This window comes from Pleurodeles waltl, chromosome 11 (assembly GCF_031143425.1).
Source record: "Pleurodeles waltl isolate 20211129_DDA chromosome 11, aPleWal1.hap1.20221129, whole genome shotgun sequence".
NCBI classification, from domain to species: Eukaryota; Metazoa; Chordata; class Amphibia; order Caudata; family Salamandridae; genus Pleurodeles; species Pleurodeles waltl.
The window spans coordinates 932495217-932514979 of NC_090450.1; the positions used below are offsets into that span (position 1 = coordinate 932495217).

The 19763-nt window shown below is 47.1% G+C and overlaps 1 protein-coding gene across 11 annotated transcripts in view; it reads right to left on the bottom strand.

Moving 5' to 3' along the window:
- NCOR2 (nuclear receptor corepressor 2) overlaps positions 1-19763 on the bottom strand; it is a 1084598-nt gene that overhangs the window by 203575 nt on the left and 861260 nt on the right. For all 11 annotated transcript variants that reach the window (XM_069215021.1, XM_069215023.1, XM_069215022.1 and 8 more), the window contains one exon: positions 15671-15959. In XM_069215021.1, the coding sequence (XP_069071122.1) occupies positions 15671-15959 (289 nt within the window). The remainder of the gene's footprint in view (positions 1-15670; positions 15960-19763) is intronic.

Consider the following 19763-nt stretch of genomic DNA (forward strand, 5'->3'; position numbering starts at 1 on the left):
TGTAGTGATTTCCTCCCATGCTTTGTAATAATGACCTATTCTTCCCCCCACTGGTGTTGTGTGGAGGGGGTGAGTGACCTGTGAGTCACTGTTTAGTAGTAGGGGCTTTGGGGCTTTGAAATCTTCCTCTATTTCTAGGGAATTGCCCTCCTCTATATTGTCCCCGAAAACCTCCTCTATACTGTCCCTGGTAACTGGACGGTGTGGCTTGTGAGGTGCTGGCTTGTGTGCTTTGACCTCGAAACCCCCCTCGAAAGGGCGTTTTACGGAATGTGCTGTAATTCCCTCTGCTCTGCGGGGAGTAGAGTGCGCCCATGGCTTTGGCAGTGTCCGTATCTTTTTTGAGTTTCTCAATCGCTGTGTCCACTTCTGGACCGAACAGTTCTTTTTCATTAAAAGGCATATTGAGAACTGCTTGTTGAATCTCTGGTTTAAATCCAGACGTTCGGAGCCATGCATGCCTTCTGATAGTTACAGATGTATTAATTGTCCGTGCAGCTGTATCTGCAGCGTCCATGGAGGAGCGGATCTGGTTGTTGGAAATGGTCTGTCCTTCCTCGACCACTTGCTTTGCCCTATTTTGTAAGTCCTTGGGCAGATGTTCAATGAGATGTTGCATCTCGTCCCAGTGGGCTCTGTCATAGCGCGCAAGTAGTGCCTGGGAGTTTGCGATGCGCCACTGGTTTGCAGCTTGTGCTGCGACTCTCTTACCAGCTGCATCGAACTTGCGGCTTTCTTTATCTGGGGGTGGTGCATCTCCAGATGTGTGGGAGTTGGCCCTTTTCCTAGCTGCTCCTACAACAACAGAGTCTGGTGGCAGCTGTGTAGTGATGAAAACCGGGTCTGTAGGAGGCGGCTTATACTTTTTTTCCACCCTTGGTGTGATTGCCCTACTTTTGACCGGCTCCTTAGATATGTCTTTTGCGTGCCGGAGCATACCAGGGAGCATAGGCAGGCTTTGGTATGAGCTGTGGGTGGAGGAGAGTGTGTTGAACAAGAAATCATCCTCGACCTGTTCTTCACGGGCGGAGGAGAGGGTGGTGGTGTAACTCTTTTCACCACTTTTGGTTGTGGTGTTTGTTCCGTCTGGAACTCCAACCTCCTCTTTCTCCTAATGGGGGGAAGGGTGCTTATTTTTCCTGTCCCCTGCTGAATGAAGATACGCTTTTGCGTATGGTCCACATCAGTTGCTTGTAGCTCTTCCTCAAACCTATGCTTCTGCATTTGGGAGGTTAGCGAGTGCTCTTCTGTATAAGAGCCTGAAGCTGGGTCGGTTGCAGTTTGTTTCGGCATCGAAACTTTGTCTGCGTGTTTTTTCGGCTCCGAGGTGACTTTTTTCCTTTTCGGGGCCGAAACCTCTCGGCGTCGATCTGTTTCGGTGCCGCTGTTTCGGCGTCGAGCCGTGTCCACACCGGCATCACGGTGTCGAGGCTTGTCTCCAGCACCTTCTCGGTCCCGAGAAGGCTGCGTGCCGGTGTCTCGACCGGAGTCGGACGATCTCGGCACTGTTTGGGCCTTTTTCGGTGCCGACGGTCGGTCACCGAATTTATGGGTCGAGCCATGGCCTGGTGGCAGTGGCGTCCCCTGGGCCTTGTAAATGTTTCTCTGTGTGGTTTTCGACGTCTTACTCACGGTTTGTGTATCGTCGAATCCTTCGGAGTCTGAGTCTTGGATCGAGAAGGTACCTTCCTCTTCCTGTTCCTCGAACTCCCGTTGGGCTGTCGGTGCGGACGCCATCTGAAGTCTTCTGGCTCGACGGTCTCGGAGTGTTTTTCGGGACCGGAACGCACGACAGGCCTCGCAGGTGTCTTCGCTGTGCTCAGGTGACAGGCACAGGTTGCAGACCAGGTGTTGGTCTGTGTAGGGGTATTTATTGTGGCATTTGGGGCAGAAACGAAACGGGGTCCGTTCCATCGGCGTTCTTCAGCACGCGGTCGGGCCGACCAGGCCCCGACGGAGGATCGAAAAACTACCCCGAAGGGCACCGGAGCTCTTCGATCTTCGATGCGGTGTTGAATGTAAGTACGCCGATCCCGAACGCAACAATACCGACGAAAATCTTCCGAAATTAGCTAATTTTCCGTTCCGAAACTCGGAGCGACAGGAACACGTCCGAACCCGATGGCGGAAAAAAAACAATCGAAGATGGAGTCGACGCCCATGCGCAATGGAGACAAAAGAAGGAGTCACTCGGTCCCGTGACTCGAAAGACTTCTTCGAAGAAAAACAACTTGTAACACTCCGGCCCAACACCAGATGGCGAGCTCATGCAGAACATGCGTATCTACAGCGACAGATGCCATCGAACATATGATTACAATACAATACAATACACCGGACATATGCTCTTTGTCAATGCTTGTTTTTCTTCCTATAGCACTAGTGCACTGCCCTATGTTGCCAGCTGTCCCATGGGTCCTATAAAAGAGGATGTGGCAACAGAATACATTTTTAGGACACGAGCACTTCATCATGATTTCTTTCTTCTCATGCCTCTGTGTGTAACCCCAAGGTTCTGCAAATACTAAATTATTCTTAATTTTCGTCAGGCTTGCAAAGCGCCCAAGCTGCCTCGAGGGACTGAGCCCACCCACTTTTCGGATATTCACAAGACCTACAGTGATATTTATGAAAGGGGTTGGTAGGATCAGCCCTATGTGAGGATGGGGGTGGTAATAGCCTCCCCTCTCCGGAGAGCATCGACCAAAGGTAAAAAAACATACCATTCCAGGGCCAACCCTGAAGCACAGAGCATTGGAGGGTTATTTTCTATGTCTAAAATGATACAGATCTCGAGGTGCAGTGCACCTTGTAAAGGTACCAATGTGCAGAACCATTTCACCGCATGACAATGGTAAAAAAAAAAAACTGCTCTCTCAGACCAAACACTGAAAAACCCGAGAAAATGCAAGTGACAGTCCGGCCCAATGGGTCCAGCAGTATGAAATCTGGCCCCGTGATTCCCAGCGGGTTCATGTTTTATAAATGCCCCCATCTCTAATCCGTCCGGCCGATGTCTAACATCCTCTTCATTTATTTACACCTCCACCTGATACTCTCCGCGCCGTCGTGTCCCACACACGGGTGATTAAAGTCGAGGACAACATCCATCAGCAAAGCAAGTCCAACGCAAGGACCAAGGACAAGGACATTCGAGGACAACCGACATCTTTGGGACCGAAAATGTCAACAATCCAAAGCGCCAAAATGAACAAGCTTTGCTTCTGATGTTACTGCCTCTGTGGCTGCTGCTTGGCCTGAGGTTTCTGAAGCCTCAGACAAACCAGGTTTGACCTCGGTGACCTTGAAAGCATTATTTCATAAGTGCGTTTCCGCACCAAAGGCTTTTAAAAAACGTTATTGAAAGCTCTGGCGCAAAATGGAAGCTCTGACATGAGTTTTTAAATAAATCTTGGGGCAGTGTGCACGGAAGCAGCAGGCAGCGCCCCTGGCGTAAGTGGCAGTGGGTGACACTAGGATATAGTGGTCTGCGGCTGCAGCCCATATTTTAATATTATTATTATTATTATTAACATTAAGCACTGAACACATTGAAGTGAATATAGAGGAGCAACCCCTGTGGAGTGCCGGGTACAAACCGCATAAGTAGGAGTAGTTCGCAAATTGAACTCAGTTCTCGTGAGAGCGCAATGCAACCTTGATTTTTTCCTCATTCAGTCTGGGGTCGTCCTCCATTGTTCTCTCAGTCTAGTTCCGCACACTTGAAGCGGATTTTGAATTCGGAGGTCCTGGGGCAGCGCCGCACCGGGTCCCTCCAGAGTCACAGGTTTGGAGGCCCTGGAGCAGCCCTGCACTAGCCCCCACCCCCCCACCCCCCCCCCCCCCCCGAGTCGCATGCTTGGAGGCCCTGGAGCAGAGCAACACTGGGCCCTCCAGAGTCGTAGGTTTGGATGCCCTGGAGCAGCCCTGCACTAGCCCCCCCCCCCCGAGTCGCATGCTTGGAGGCCCTGGAGCAGAGCAACACTGGGCCCTCCAGAGTCGTAGGTTTGGAGGCCCTGGAGCAGCCCTGCACTAGCCCCCCCCCCGAGTCGCATGCTTGGAGGCCCTGGAGCAGAGCAACACTGGGCCCTCCAGAGTCGTAGGTTTGGAGGCCCTGGAGCAGCCCTGCACTAGCCCCCCCCCCCCGAGTCGCATGCTTGGAGGCCCTGGAGCAGAGCAACACTGGGCCCTCCAGAGTCGTAGGTTTGGAGGCCCTGGAGCAGCCCTGCACTAGCCCCCCCCCCCCCCCCGAGTCGCATGCTTGGAGGCCCTGGAGCAGAGCAACACTGGGCCCTCCGGAGTCACAGGTTTGGAGGCCCTGGAGCAGCCCTGCACTAGCCCCCCCCCCCCACCCCCCGAGTCGCATGCTTGGAGGCCCTGGAGCAGAGCAACACTGGGCCCTCCAGAGTCGTAGGTTTGGAGGCCCTGGAGCAGCCCTGCACTAGCCCCCCCCCCGAGTCGCATGCTTGGAGGCCCTGGAGCAGAGCAACACTGGGCCCTCCAGAGTCGTAGGTTTGGAGGCCCTGGAGCAGCCCTGCACTAGCCCCCCCCCCCGAGTCGCATGCTTGGAGGCCCTGGAGCAGAGCAACACTGGGCCCTCCAGAGTCACAGGTTTGGAGGCCCTGGAGCAGCCCTGCACTAGCCCCCCCCACCCCCCGAGTCGCATGCTTGGAGGCCCTGGAGCAGAGCAACACTGGGCCCTCCAGAGTCGTAGGTTTGGAGGCCCTGGAGCAGCCCTGCACTAGGTCGTCGTCCCCAGAGTCGTAGGTTCGGGGCCCTGGAGCAGCGCCGCACTGGGACACGGGTCGTCAGAGCCTAGCACCGTGTTGACAACAAACAGAGCCGAAGCCAGACAGCAGCTGGTGTGAAACTTTCGGTCAAAGGAGCGGTTGCATCACGCTTCTTATCTGGGAGCAGTATTTATGTGCAGGGCAAACATCAGATAGGGGGCGGAAATTCTGAGAAGCAAGTAGCTGTTCCTCACAGCACTACACCAGTTACTTGAGAGCTGGCAGCAGAGCCACTATTAGCAGCTGCGGACTGGAGGGCAGAGGTGCGTACAATTAGATGGCTGATAAGGGTCGTGACAAGCCTGCATGTCTGACTCACCATCTTGCATCACAGAGCTGTCCAGTATGAAGTATTTCCACCTCTGAAGCTTAGAAATAACCACCACCTCAATCATGACTGAGATGTTAAGAGGTTAACAAGGGGCAGATAGGAATGTCACCCAGTCACGGCTGGCGACTGCGCAAGGGGGTGAGGTTGGGGGGGGGGGGGGGGGGGGGGGAGGGGGGGGGGGAAGGCAGAGGAACAAAACAAATGTGAAAAAAAATATATATATATGTATTTAAAAAAATACACTTCCCTTAAAGTCCCCGCCACTGCACTCCAGGCTCCCAGCCTGCCCTGTGCCAATCAGGACGCTGCTCAGAGCAGCATTATGACTGGCTGGGCGCTCCAAAGCAGACTGGGAGCCTGGGCCTGCTCTCCCCAACTCGGCAACACAGCGGCAGGCTGGAGAGAGCCCTTGTGCGCATGTGTGTTTGGCCAGTCCGAGACAGCCAGCCAAACATACATGCACACTGAGGGGAGTGCTCTGTGCACTCCCTTCACTGCTCCTCATTTAAATATTCTCATTTCAATACACAAACATCTTCTCTAGGACAGGGAGAAACACATTCAAAAGAATGTGAATTGCTATCTCAAATATGCAACTGATTTACAGAAATTCTGTTTCCTCCTATTCAAGACCAGTGGTCTCAAAAGTATCCTTTTAAAAGGTAATGAAACCCCAAGTGAGATACTGATGGTGGGAACTCCAGGGTCTCTATGGGAACACCTATCAGCAGGGTCCGAATCTATAATCCACTAAGCTAGAGGCGTAGAAGGAAAGTCTGGAGATCTCTTTCAACTTTGGTTGCACAACTGGTCCATAACAAAAGAAAAGCTCTACCTGCCCTCATCCTATGCCTGGTAAGGGAAATGGCATGGAAGCAACAAGCCATCAGGGCAACCACCCTCTGAAGCACCAAACTGCAGCCGAAACGGAAGACTGAAGGATGACAAGCAATTGGGCTACATCACTGAAAATACCATGCTGTCAACAGGGTCAAAAGCCAACTAGCGCATACATCCGGAAGGTCATATATATGGCATTTTTTAGGATAACTAATAATTATGTAACAATGTAAACAAGTTCCACTTAGATTTAAACTATGCAGGCTTGTCATATGTGGATAGGCTGAAAATGTGTCATGGATCCAGCTGTCTGGACATATGTCGGAAACCCTATCCTAGAAGGTGGTGTGGGTTTGCCTGGAGCAGGAGGTCACAGCATTCAATTATGCAGAGAGGAGAGAAAAGTAGGATGCAAACAATGCATAACATGGCGACGGGGAAGCAATCGTTCTCACCAAAACGCAGCACTGAACCCTCAACACAAATCTCTAAGTTTTGTATGTGTACTAGGTGGAATCATTATCTGTTCCGTGGAGAGGCTAGAATCTGTTTTAGACAGCAGCTGGTAAAAATGGGGCCTGGGGGAAGGAATGCAAGAATAAATATTACAGTCCAGTTTCTCCACTATCACAAGGGGCAGCGAATGAAGGAAGAGGCGCCCATGTCCTTTGGCCTTGGCTTTTGCACACCGATGCACTAATGGTGTTAAACACAGTATGAGAGCACCTAGTGTCTTTAATCTGTAGAGCTCACATGTTATTATGCCTGTGTGGCACTGGCTACCAGAAGCCTGGACAGCCCTGGTCCACAGATAGAGCAGTGCGGACCCAGTTCAAACCCTCCTCACACTCTCCTGTTGAGCCAACCCTCCTGGAAACAAAACAGCAGGCTGTGATGTGCAAGCCTTTGCATTAAGTAGAGCCCATGTCATGTTATCTACGTGAAACTGGCAGCTATGGCAGTCTGTTGGGTTATTTTGTCATACCTTGCATGTTTGCAGTGTGATGAAAACCCTCCTTTTGCTCGAGGCTCCAATGTTTAAAGGGACCACTCGGCAAAAAGAAAAAAATAAATAATTTTCACTCGCTGATATAGATTTCATATAATTCGCTAGATAACCCTTTGAAATTGTCTATCGGTCTGGAAGAGTTTGATCCATACTAAACAAGACATCTTTGGGATATTTTCATGCAATACATTTAAAAAGAAAGAATTTACAAGGGAATCAATTACACGTTGCTCGGACGAGAAGGTCCCCAGCACGAATTTGTAAGGTGCACCCCTGCCCTGAGTTACCCAACTGTAGGCCTTGTCCCTGTTCCTCGTAGTAAGCAACAAGCCTTCTGGCCTCATTCTCCAAAGTTCTGCTGCAGTGCTACGAACAAACCTTTCGGTAACACCCTAAGTCCGTAGTATGTGTGCAAGGAGAATCAGGTGATTGGTAATATGGATTTGTATTGAAGGCAAGTGTGTGGATATGAGGCCAACAAGATCTATTTTGGATTTTCCGTGGTAAAAGACAGAGGCTGGGTAACCGCCTCCCACACAAGCAAAGTGTATTGCTAACATTTCTGAAGCTTTTGCGAAGCATCCAACTTGAAGGTCTGAAAGGATGGAAGCAGGGCTCCCTGCAGGAAAGCAGCAGTGACCTTTCAGACACCGCTTGTCTGATAATTCCTTCCTGAGAAGTCCAGTTACAATAGATGGAGAGTGTGGGAATGTAGACACAGTGGCCTCCTTTGTGAACCATTCTGTCAGGGCCTACCTTTTGTACCTCCCAGAGCTGCTACTCAAAAAGGCTGATGGCTGTCAGGTGGTAGGACTTCACGTCTTACTGTGCTCTTCTTTTCGGTGGTCTCTTTGCAGCACCGGAGGAAAAAGACCATCTCCTCTGGGGAGGAAAGAGATGAAAACTGCACGGACCACCTCAAACAGGTTCCAGACCTTCGACAACAGAATCAACATTCCCTGTTCAGAAAAGGACTATATGAGAGTTTGAAGTTTCTTCAAACTGTTCCAGGATTTCTTATTGACTGAAGAGGTGACACTCCGATGAGTCCCAGAGACTCTTGAGATAAAGGCTAGTGTCACTGGCAGTCAGTCTCCCACAAGTGAGGATTCTGTGACTACTTTCTGGAGGAGAGCTGTCAGTCTGCCTTGGGAAAGAGTCTTTCTGCGACCGTGAGAGACGGGAGCTGAGGGCATTCCTGTAGGAGGAAGTCAGCTCAGAGGAAAAGCATAACTGCAATGACACGGAAGAGGAATCTTCCCAAAAGAGAACGAGGTCGCAGGAGCTGACCCGAGTGCTCGAATGGTTCTCTCCCCATCCCCCCAATTTGGGCCTGGTACATTGCCCTAGGATTTCAAGCATGACTAACCCATGGTCACACTCAACCAGGAAGATGTCACAGGAGGCGAACCCAGTGCTGGAGAGAGTCTCCTTGCTCCCTACCGGTGAAACTGGCATTCTGTGCCAAAGAGGAGAAATGAGACCACCTCCTGTGGGCATCCTTGTGCTATGCCCTTTAAAAACATGACCGATGCTGGGGCAATCTGTAACCTTTGACATGCCCAGGTCCTTGGTGGACTCACCAGAGGCCTGTAGGCGAGTTCTCATCCACATTTGGGTGGGAGGTTGCATTTGAGCCGAACTGCACCACTAGTGATCACATCAGCCCCTGGCATGGCATCTATGGCTCGACTGGCAGTGCCAAGAGAGAAGGTGGGTCCACATGCACACCCTGCATTCAGTGAGGAAATCAAACCTCGACCCTCCTCAAATTGCAAATGCTAACGCTAAGAACACTGCCCTACAGACCCACGAGGCTTAGAACTAAGGAGTGGCCCTGATTTCAAACTACTGAGAAAGAGATTCCACTAGGGAAACTGACCTGTGGCTCCAAGATACTGTAACCTGCTCGCACATCCCACCATGAGCCTGCACCTGTAGTTTCCCTTTATACATCACAAGACCACCACCCTCTAGCACCATTTCAGAACCCTGTGTTCCACTGCATAATGTATTCGTGTTGCATTACATAGCTGCTGTAACAAAGTACTTTCCTTTTTTCATGACGTTAAAGCGCCGGGCAGGCAGGTCGTTACTGAGGTCCACTGTTCAGTTCTGAGTCTCTACCTCCATGCTGCCCCCCTGCAAAGGTTTGGACTGCTCATCTCACTACCCTGAAACTTAAGAGCTGAAAGCACGTACTTGGTGCACAGTTTAAACCTTAGAGTAGGTCAAGCACTGGGACATCAGTAGTAAAACTCCTCGACCACCTCTGCTGCGGCCAAGTGAGCCTTCTGCTTGCCCAGGGACTCTCAAATTATTGAGACACAGACAATAGCTAGCCTGAAGATCTGGCATGAATTCTCATCAGAATTTGAGAGGTTTGTCTGGCAGTGACATCCTAGTGCCTTTATCCAGACTTTCATTAGCAACAATCCTCTGGCTTGAGGTAAACAGAATGCATCCTGTTTGCAGATGAACGCTGTCATTAGGATATCACCTGAATCATCAGAGGCTGGACGCCTGATGTTCCTTGCCACACAAAACCTTGCTGCAAACAAGAATATATGCAGGGAAATGAATGACTGTGGGTGAATGGGAGATGTTATATAGAAAAGTACACTGTTCCAAAAGCAAAGAGATGAGAATGCAGGGACGAAGTCAGTCAGAGATATCGTTGATATCAGGAGAGCCTTCAAGCACCCAATAGGGTGACCAGTTTCATCACTGGGCTGTCTCCTCGTCAGACCGGTGCTGCAATGTCGGACTGGGACCGGCAACTGGGATGGTGCTAAACCGAAGGCAATTTGCCAGGTTGGGGTCTGAAACGAATACTGACTGAGACGATAGAAATGAGTAAATGAGTGTAGGAGAGTGTGAGAAGGTTAAAATTGGCTCTGAGCCTAAAACATCACTTTAATGAATCAAGGGAAAGGTTCAGGCCAAGATTAAAAATCATACAGTTGTCGGGAATAATGTCCCGCTATACTCTACAAAGGAAGAAATGATCCCGTGACGCTTCATCAGGACCCAGAATACTACTCATTTACTAATTTCTATCGTCTCAGTCAGTATTCGTTTCAGACCCCAACCTGGCAAATTGCCTTCGGTTTAGCACCATCCCAGTTGCCGGGGTGGTCCGCCAGACATTGCAGCACCGGTCTGACGAGGAGACAGCCCAGTGATGAAACTGGTCACCCTATTGGGTGCTTGAAGGCTCTCCTGATATCAACGATATCTCTGACTGACTTCGTCCCTGCATTCTCATCTCTTTGCTTTTGGAACAGTGTACTTTTCTATATAACAGTTAATCTTGGGAGACTGTACACTGGACCATTAATCTCCCCGTCCCTCTTTTTGTATTTAATGATGAATGGGAGATGCCAGAGAGAGGCCATTTCAAGGTGTCTTATTGGCTTTTGCTGAATTGCTGTGGTAGAGATTGGGTTTATGCCAGGCCTGCACCCAACCAGCACCAACAATGGCTCAGTCGCTGGGTGCATTTTAACTTAAAGGTGGGTGCTAAGGAAAATGTCAAATGTTATTAAATGGCTTGATTCAACAACATAAAAGGCTTAGAGGAGGTCTAATACTGGTAAGATGGCTGAGTGGGCTGAGAAGCTATTGCAGTGTTGTGCCTGCGGGCTCAGGTGAAGAGTGTGAACACAATGCGTTTCTGCATCCTTTCAAGGCTGGCTAAGCACTATCAAGTAGGGCAGTGGTTCTTAACCTGTTGTTTGGGTCTGCAAAGCCAACTTAAGGGGTCCCCGGCTGGTTAGAAAATGTAATCATATAACACACAGAATAATAAAGTGTATATAAATAAAGAAGAAAAATGGAATATAGAAAATTCTAAACGTCTGAGGAATTTGAAATTGAAGGCTAAAAATTAAGTTGGTATCCTGTGGGAAAGTGCAAACATATCAAAGAAAATATAGCGTGGATGACGGGTTGCCTTAATCACACTTAGAAAAAAATCTCTGTACCATTAAAGCAAAAATGGTGAGTTTTATTATATATGTTTAAGAATAAATAAAAGACTTCATTATTTGTGTATTGTTTTGTGGTTCAAATCTTCGAAATTGCTTAGGCGGTGGTCCATGGCTTCCAGAAATGACTCAGTGGGGATCCCCAAATTCCAATCATTAATCAGTGGGGCATCCCTGGATTTCAGTACTGGTTAAGTGGGGGTCCTCTGACGTCAAAATGTTAACAATCACTGGCGTAGGGTACTAATAACATTTAATACTAAAGGGCGAAAACACGAAGTCTGTTGGCAGTGTCTGATGTAAGAGTGTAATGCAGCTTGCATTTCTACTATACATCATCATAGCAAAATCATCTTAGTCCTGCTGAGAATTTTCACGAGGTTCTGAACAACTTAGTAACACAAATAGTGTCAATGTTATATAATGGGCATTTATAATAACAGCAACTATTGATAAGGTGTATACCCTAGACATTTATCCCTTGGACCCAACCCAACTGGACTCCTTATATGGATGTCAGAATACTGGAGGGCTGACGTCGCCCTCCTGTGTGTAGAACCAGTGATACATTACACACACATCACTGGTGTGCTGCTAAGCTATGTAAAAGCGATGGAAATAATTTCGGCTGCATATTTGTAGCCAAGAAAACCGACCCTGTGGATGATAACGCTGGGGTACTGGCATACACAATTTACAGAATAGCGATGGTAACCAGGTAACCTGTGATGGGTAAAACAAAAAACGGTAGAATTGCAAAACAGGTTACATTTTCCATTTTTATACTCTGGCTTGACCGCACAGCTGTCGGGCGACAATTATGTCAGCATCACTAGAGAGGGACTATGGCTGCGCCCACATGTTGGGAGCCAGGAGTACATGTTTTGGATCAGGCAGAAGTTGTGCGTTTCCACAAAAAATTTGCTTGTCCTCCACGCAGCTGTGATTCTTTTGTTTATTTATCCAGCAGAGCTTAAACTTTCAGGGGCACGCGCAGTCTTTAACCTAGATGGATGTTTAGGTCTGGTTTGAAAGTACAAGTGTCACCTGACCTTTAACCCTAACTAATACTATTCCACAGCTATTTGCTTCCACATAAATACATATCCATGGAAAAAAATGTGCTCAGATCTAAAATACGGCACAAGTAGTTGATACACTGGCTGCAGATGGCCAATGATTAAAAATAAATTAGGTGGTGCAGGGATATCGAGGAAGGCAACAAGTTACACATAAACAGTGATGGACATTTTAAAGACTTTTCTTCCAAAAAACATGGGATCTCATCTAAGGTGGCTGCAAGCGTTGCCCCAAGTACCATGATAGGGGCAAATGCCCAGCTGGAGTATGTCCACTGCAAAGAAATATTGGGTGGTCACAAGCTGCTTGCCTTTCTTGACTGAGTGTCCTGGATAGGACAGAAGTAAATTAGGCTCTAGCTGTGTTTTTTAAAACAATTTTAACAATCCATGTTACTCAGCATGGCTGGTGGAAGGAAAAATTCTGACATGGCGTGGACTGTTTGGTTGTGATCCAATCATACGAACACAGGAAAGTCTGGGCGGAATGTGCTTGCAAATATATGAAACATGGTTGAGTGCATGTGCTTTTCATGCTTGTTAACATGGAAACTGTGACAGAGAGGTGCCCCATATACACAGACAGGGTGAACAAGTAGCCAGTGGGCCATTGGATATATGTGATTCTGCGACCATGGCATTTTCGTATATTTGTGATTTGCCACATATCCTACTTTGAAGATTTCATCAAAAATACGCTTCTTGCTCAAATGGATCAAAGGTTACTGAAGAAAGGGGCCACACATATAACTGGACACTTTTCAGTTGAGAATGTCTGTTGTCTAATGAGGTGAAACCTTAGTTAAGAGGATATTAATGTGTGTTAAAATGACAGGAAAGAGAACTAATCCCACAGAAAGGATACATTGTGGTGCATAAATTGCCTTCTCTAGCCCCATAATTTAATCAATCCGGCCACCTAAATTGGTCCTCCACTGCTGCATGGTTCCAGTGGCTCTAGGAGGAAACCTGCAGATCTTCTGAAGGTCTGTATTTCTGAAAGGCTATGAGGGGTTGGTAGAGAATCAGCTGCTTGCCACATAGAGCATCTTCGGACAAATACAGCTGGTCCGAAAGCTCTGTCTGCCTCAGCCAACATTTCCAATTGGCAACGGTCAGCTAAGCAAGGACTTCATGGGCACGCCAAGTCCCTGTCTCTGTGATGGCTAGGCTGTGTTGTTTTTATACATCTGTGTAAGCAGGAAAGTCTGCCTTGGGATGAAAATATCTTGCATTTAGTGGTGTCTGGGAGCACCCGGCGGTCACTTGGCGAGTTCAAGGTCATTAGGGTTGGGCCCTCAGCTGGATCTACAGTTACCCAATGCTACTCTGCTTTCGGGACTCCAACCCATGAACACCTGATGAGACCGCGCTAAGTTTGAGAGATTTTGGGGTTGCATTTAGGAGAGTACTATATATACGAAAAGAGTTGTGCGTTGCAATAAGGTAGAGCATGAGAGCGAGAGGTGAAAAAATATAGGCTGATGAACAATATGTCCAATATATCAAGGTAGGAGCATATTTACAGCTTAGGCGCAAATTATTTACCTGTAACAGTATGTTTGGATGCGGAGAATGACAACGACAATGTATTCAGGAGATACTCCACAAACGGTGTAAGATGTGGGCTATGGTGGCACACCTCAACTCCAGGAGGTAGGGAGAAGCCTGCATTTTCCTAGGAAGAGATGTTCCATTGGCGGGAGGGCTCCATGCAACCCAAAATGTCAAAAACTAGAACATATTCAGGATGGATTGTGCACTGTCAGATGATGGAATCGTACTTGTGATAAGCTGAGAGAGGTATGTGGGGGCTGATTTCTTGGGATGGTTTTACCCAGTAAGGGCAGAAGTCTGTATTGGTGTGTCCGAGTCTAACTAACAGCCAACCTACTTGGTATGAACGTAGAGAGGTCTGAACAGGTCAGGGGACGTTCAACAGCGTTGCTGTGGTGAAGTTCATAATATTGTTGAACTGGAGACCTTCCAGTAATCTGCTGCACAAATCCATTTTACTCATCACTGGAATGGAAGTTGGGGGGCAAACGGGGACTTATCTAATCTTGGAACCTGCAGCTACGAAGCTTAGAGGACGTGATGGAGGCACTGAGCTGTACCTCTCGGTTCCTGGTTGCGGAGGAGGGAGTAAATGGATCGGGGTGGAGCCAGAGGGCAAGGAAGATTGGGGAGGAGAACAGCTGGAGCGGAGGAGGGAGGGAAACAGGCTATCTCCGTTTTGATTAATTGAGAATCAATTGCTCTAAGGTAGTTTGAGGAAGATTCGTACTTCTTTGATTTAGATGTGATACAATAGGCAGGAGGAGACTTGTAGAGGGAGACTTGGTAAAGTGTCACTGACTGATCCCTGGTCGACACCAACTGCAAACTTTTTTTTTTGGAGGCGGGGAGTCTGGGGCGGAGAATTTCTTCAACACCAGTAAACAAAGATGAATCAAAAAGATAAGGAAATCATTTCAATTACTGAGCCAGAGATAACCAAGAGGGAGTCAGTTAGGATGGGTTTCATTCAACGATTTTGTTCAGGTGATGGAAGACTTGTCAGCAAATTCTGTGACAGTCCACAAGCCAATCTCCTTCAGTAAAAAAACATCCACAAGCCAAACTCCTTCACTAAAAAAAACATTCTGCCTATTTACTTTTTTCCCCTTACAATTGCCCCTTTTCAACTTTCAAAACCAACCAAATAAAATCTTTACTCTCGGGTTACACTGAGGATCAACCTAGAAGCCTGACGTGAGAATCATCTTAAATCCTCTCTGCAATGCTATCTACTGCATAAACCCCAAACACCCACTCACAGCACAGAAGCGCCTAAGAAAGCACAGCTGTACGCTGTACAGCACGAGGTCTAGAAAGATCCAAAGCAGACGGACTGTCAGAGGTTAGCCGGAGAGTTAAATGATACACCTCCCCACAGAAATACATCTTGCAGAGGACACCCTAAAAGACCACATCCTCGAATGGTTTGCCGGCAGGCGGCACTGATGCCCCCACACCCGAAATGCAACCAGAGAGAAAAACCAACATCCAACACAACACCACTATACTGGGTATGGACTGTCCACACACAACACCATACCACTCTCAATATACTGGGCATGGCCCGTCCACACACACCACCATTCTCACTATATTGCACATGGCATGCCCACAAACAACACAACACCATTCTCACCATACTGGGCATGATCTTTCCATAGACAACACCACTCTCACCACACTGGACATGGTCTGTCCACAAACAACACAACACCACTGTAACTGTTGCAGCCATGGTATGTCAATACACACCACAATACCACTCTCAATATACCTGGCATGGTCTTTCGACAGACAACACAACATATCCCTCACTGTACTGGGCATGGTCTGTCCACACATAATACCGCTGTCAAGCTTCTACACCAAAACAACAACCGAAGATACGTCTGCAGATAAAAGGTCTAAGAGCAAAGTTAACAGAGAACACAAGGTAAATGAAAATCGTGCCACTTAAGTAACACTACACACTGGAGCTGGATGAGTCGGCACAATCCACTTACAAATCTGGTTGAATTCCACACAAGACACAGCACAACATCAAGCTGGCAAAGAATTAAAAAAAGGCTTACCGTCCTGGTCGTTAATAGCTGGGCTCTTGCTTTTGCCTCTCGGGCTACTGATTGTCTGCTGCTCTTTTTCAGTTTGAAGATAATGCTGCTGAGGTTGTTGCTGCTGAGGCGGCGGCGTCTGCTGCTGCAGTTGATGCTGCTGTTGTAACTGTTTTGTGTGCAGCAAACCCTCCAGGGCAGATTCGTGGACTTTCGTTATCTGCTGCTGGAAGAGGGCCAAGGCATGGTGCGGTACCTGAGCCTTCGTGTGTCCGCTCTGCAACGCCCCGTCGGGGAAACCTTCTGTAATCTGCGAAGAGAAGGAGAGAGATCTTGACAGAGTTCAAAGTCATTCCAAACCCTACAAATACTGCCACCTGTCTAGTGGATCTTCGATACAAAGATGCTTGCCTTGTCGCTCTTACTACATATATTCTTTACAGCTGCCTCTATTCAGCACTATGTCCCCTTCACACCTGGCAGTGGTTGAGTGAGGACACCATCACAACATAACAACCCAGCTTTTGTTCAATCTCCAAAGAATCCTTAATCTGCAAGAAACCAACCCAGAAATTCCTTATTGTGCTTTAACATAATGTCATTTAACTTTTTTTCGATGTTTTCTACAAAAAGAACCAGTGAGATAAAATTCGGAGAGGTAGGACTTTACTAGGAAGATAGCAACAAGTAATGTGTAATTTTAAACTTCAAAACAGTAGCTAAAGAGAATTAAAATAATAGGATGTTTGTCTTTAAAACTGAAAAAAATGACAACTTAAAAACTAAAGAACTTGCAAAATACTGCACGACCCTACATAAATTCTGTATGAATCTGAGAATTTTGCAACGTGCCTTTTTTTTTTTTTTTTTTTTAAGTACACAAAGAAAGGGGAAGGAAGAGTGATGAATGTGTTTAAAGTGTGGGTTTTGGCATCCTGTGAACTGGATGTCAATCCTCTTTTTTGCCTTCTTAAACAAGAACCATTTTCTCAATATTCAAACCATTCTTATAATAGTTTGCCAAATCTGTCTAGTGTCAGTGGTGATCCTGGCAAGTCTATGCTGACTTTTTATTGCAACTATTGCGGCTTGTTTGGAAAGGAGCCTGTATAGAGTCCTCCTCTCATGCTTTACATATTACAGGCCTTACAGTATATGTAGCAATTTCTACAGCAGATGCTACATTTAGATAAGAGGTGCCCAATAGAAAGCCAGAAGGGCACATCAGTGCCGGATTTTTGGGACATCTATAGACGATACATTTAAAAACAATTAATCTAAATGGGGCTCACTTAATGTGCATCACCACTACAAATAACACATTTGTTGTCTTGCCGCTTAATCTCCGATTTTGTTTACTGCTGTCTTTTTCTCCATTGGCATGGGATGACAGAATCGTTGTTTATTTGATGATTTAGGATTGAGTTTTGTGTTCCAGTATGCTTCTCTGACAAAGTCTAATTGGATTTTAGATACCAAAATGTCCATTTGATTTGATGACGTGTTGACTTTTAGATTCAGGAATTTACCTTGGTTCAATGATTAGATAGGCTTTGGACTATAAAATGTTCCAGAGTCGAATGATTTCTGCTCAGATTTTGGATTCCATAACCAAGCAAATCTCTTCTTTGATGTGTGGTGGGCTGCCGCTCAAGTATAAAATCCACTCGAGCAGCAGAAAGCAGCAGCATCCGCTGGCGTGCCACATGGCGCCCTTTGTGCGGATTTTACAGCGCAGACCAAGTTCCAGGTGCTAAAAATCAGCACGGGCTGCGTGACATGCCCGAATTCCACCTGCTCGCGGATTATCTCCAAGTTTTGATGTAACTCTGCAGAATTCCACACTGAATAAAATTCTGCAAGCTCCGCCCACTCCTAACTGTAACCTCATGTGCCTGCCGCAATGGGAGCCTCGTGTCTAATGCGCACTCGATATCTTCCATAATCTGAATATATCATCAGAAAAGAGTCTTTAGTTTCTAAATAGAATCTCATTGGTTCACTGATCAGCCTTCTGCTCTATAAGGTGCCAGTTTGCGTGCATAGTTAACCAGTTCACCTTCACCCCCAGATGCCCCCCTTGCACCTAGGGCGCTTCAGTGCCCCAAGGGAGGTTTATCATCACATACAACTTCATAATGACTACATTTGTTTCCAACTCATCTTAAGTGCTTGTGCTCCCTTCTGTGTTGCACATTTCTAGCCCACCCTGTGAATTGAAATTTTGAGATACGGCTTGGCCACCGATCTGCGCCAACCCGCACACCCCCTTTCTACTAATACTTAGCAACTATGCTGGGTGCGGGGGTGGTGAGAGTTTCCTTATTTGTATGAAAGCGCTTAGTGTCACGAAATAGCTCACATTACGCCTGACTGCAGACCGCTGGAGGATCCGGTTGGCTGCTCTGCTCCTTTATGCGTAATTGTCCTTTTACGATCATCCCGGGAAAATACAGACGAGCGGCGATCAGCAGGGGATGTGCATTACACAGATCCATAACCGCGAGCCTGGAAGTCCGAGGTCCCTCAAGTGGAAAACCAGCCGACGCCAGGGTTGTTGTGCTAGACACTTTTATTTATATGGTCTCCACCTGCTTCCATTTGGTCATTAAGTAATGTCTCAAAAGCCAATGCACTTGGCTTTTTATACCACCATAAAACCCAAGGATACGTGTTAAGCTGTCAAACGCAGACCTGCCAGGGAGCTTAATGAGATGCCATGTGTATCCTCACCAACCTACAGCTTTCTAAACGCAAACAGTTGAGATTTGGTTTCACTGATCGAACTAAATAGCCAACATCAACTTCTTTGAGATTTTAAGATTTTTGAAGTGTTAAAATCCCTCCATCGTTTTGCAGACAGTCTAACATTTTTACATTATTTTGGTCTGACAGGTGGGCAGACCCCTTAGCACCTCCGAGGTGTTATGGATGAATGGTGTTCATATGTTGCAAAATATTGCATCCAAAGGGTGTTCTGGAATACAAAGCCAATCAAACGCCATCCAAAATGACATCAAGGCATTTCCCGGCATTTTGCTGGCCTTACGTGTTGGATTACGGTTCCAAGTTGAAAATGATCTCTTCAGTGGGAGGTCAAAAAAGAACTTGCAGAAACACATCCTTTGTGACATCTCTGTGATGGTCAGGTGGAGTGCCCACAATCTAAAACACATTTTTTTAGGAAGACGAGGAGGAACTCCAAATTTTGTTTGTTATGCAGTTGAAGTTAAAAGGGTTAAGAAAATGTGTCAATTAGAAGTTGGAGGCCGAGCAATGCCAAAACTATGGCAATTTTCCTTTTGTCCCATGAGGCTCTGGATTGCACAGTCAGTTACCATTCCCGTGACCAACATGCCTGTGTGAGGCTCTTCACCAGAAAGAGAACGCCACATAGAGGTGGGAAAGGAAGCAGTGGAGGTCCAGGATCTAACCACAAGTAACTGCTATCACCCCCTAAAATATCCCTATTTGGGAAGATGCGAACATTGGCTGGAGACAATGTCAATGTGCTGGTCTTCAATGCTCCTCAATCTTCAACCTTCTTGAAACTTCAAGAGAAACATAGAACATTAGAGAACTAGTGCTATCTTTGTGCAAAACAGTACACCAATTAATGGGGCTGGGGAAAATATTTTGGACTGGTCTCTGCTTAAAACCCGCCCGTTGCTCCATTGCTGTTCTAAAACCAAGACCACGCCATAGACAAGCTTCCTCTGTCTGGACCTGCAGTGCTAAGCACTAATAAGTAACCCGGACGAGAATTAAGGCAAGAATTGTCCCCAAATGTATGTCCTGGGCACCTCTCAGGAGATGCAGCTTGTTCCCAATTAATGGACCATGTTGAAGGTTTAGTGAGAACCATGTCTTACCACTGTGAAGAGGTGCAAACACAATAACCTCAACCCCGTGATAACTGTTAAGACTGGCATGCATAATTATTCACTTATGGATACAAAATTTTATGTAGAGTTGACACATATTTCAGAAAACTGAAAGGAAGTGGTTTTGGTGTTTTACAAAAGACTAGCCCCAGCGAAAGCTCACATTACAACAGCAACCAGGGCAGAACGCAGTAACACTCGACGGCCCAAGAAAACACAACAATGAACTG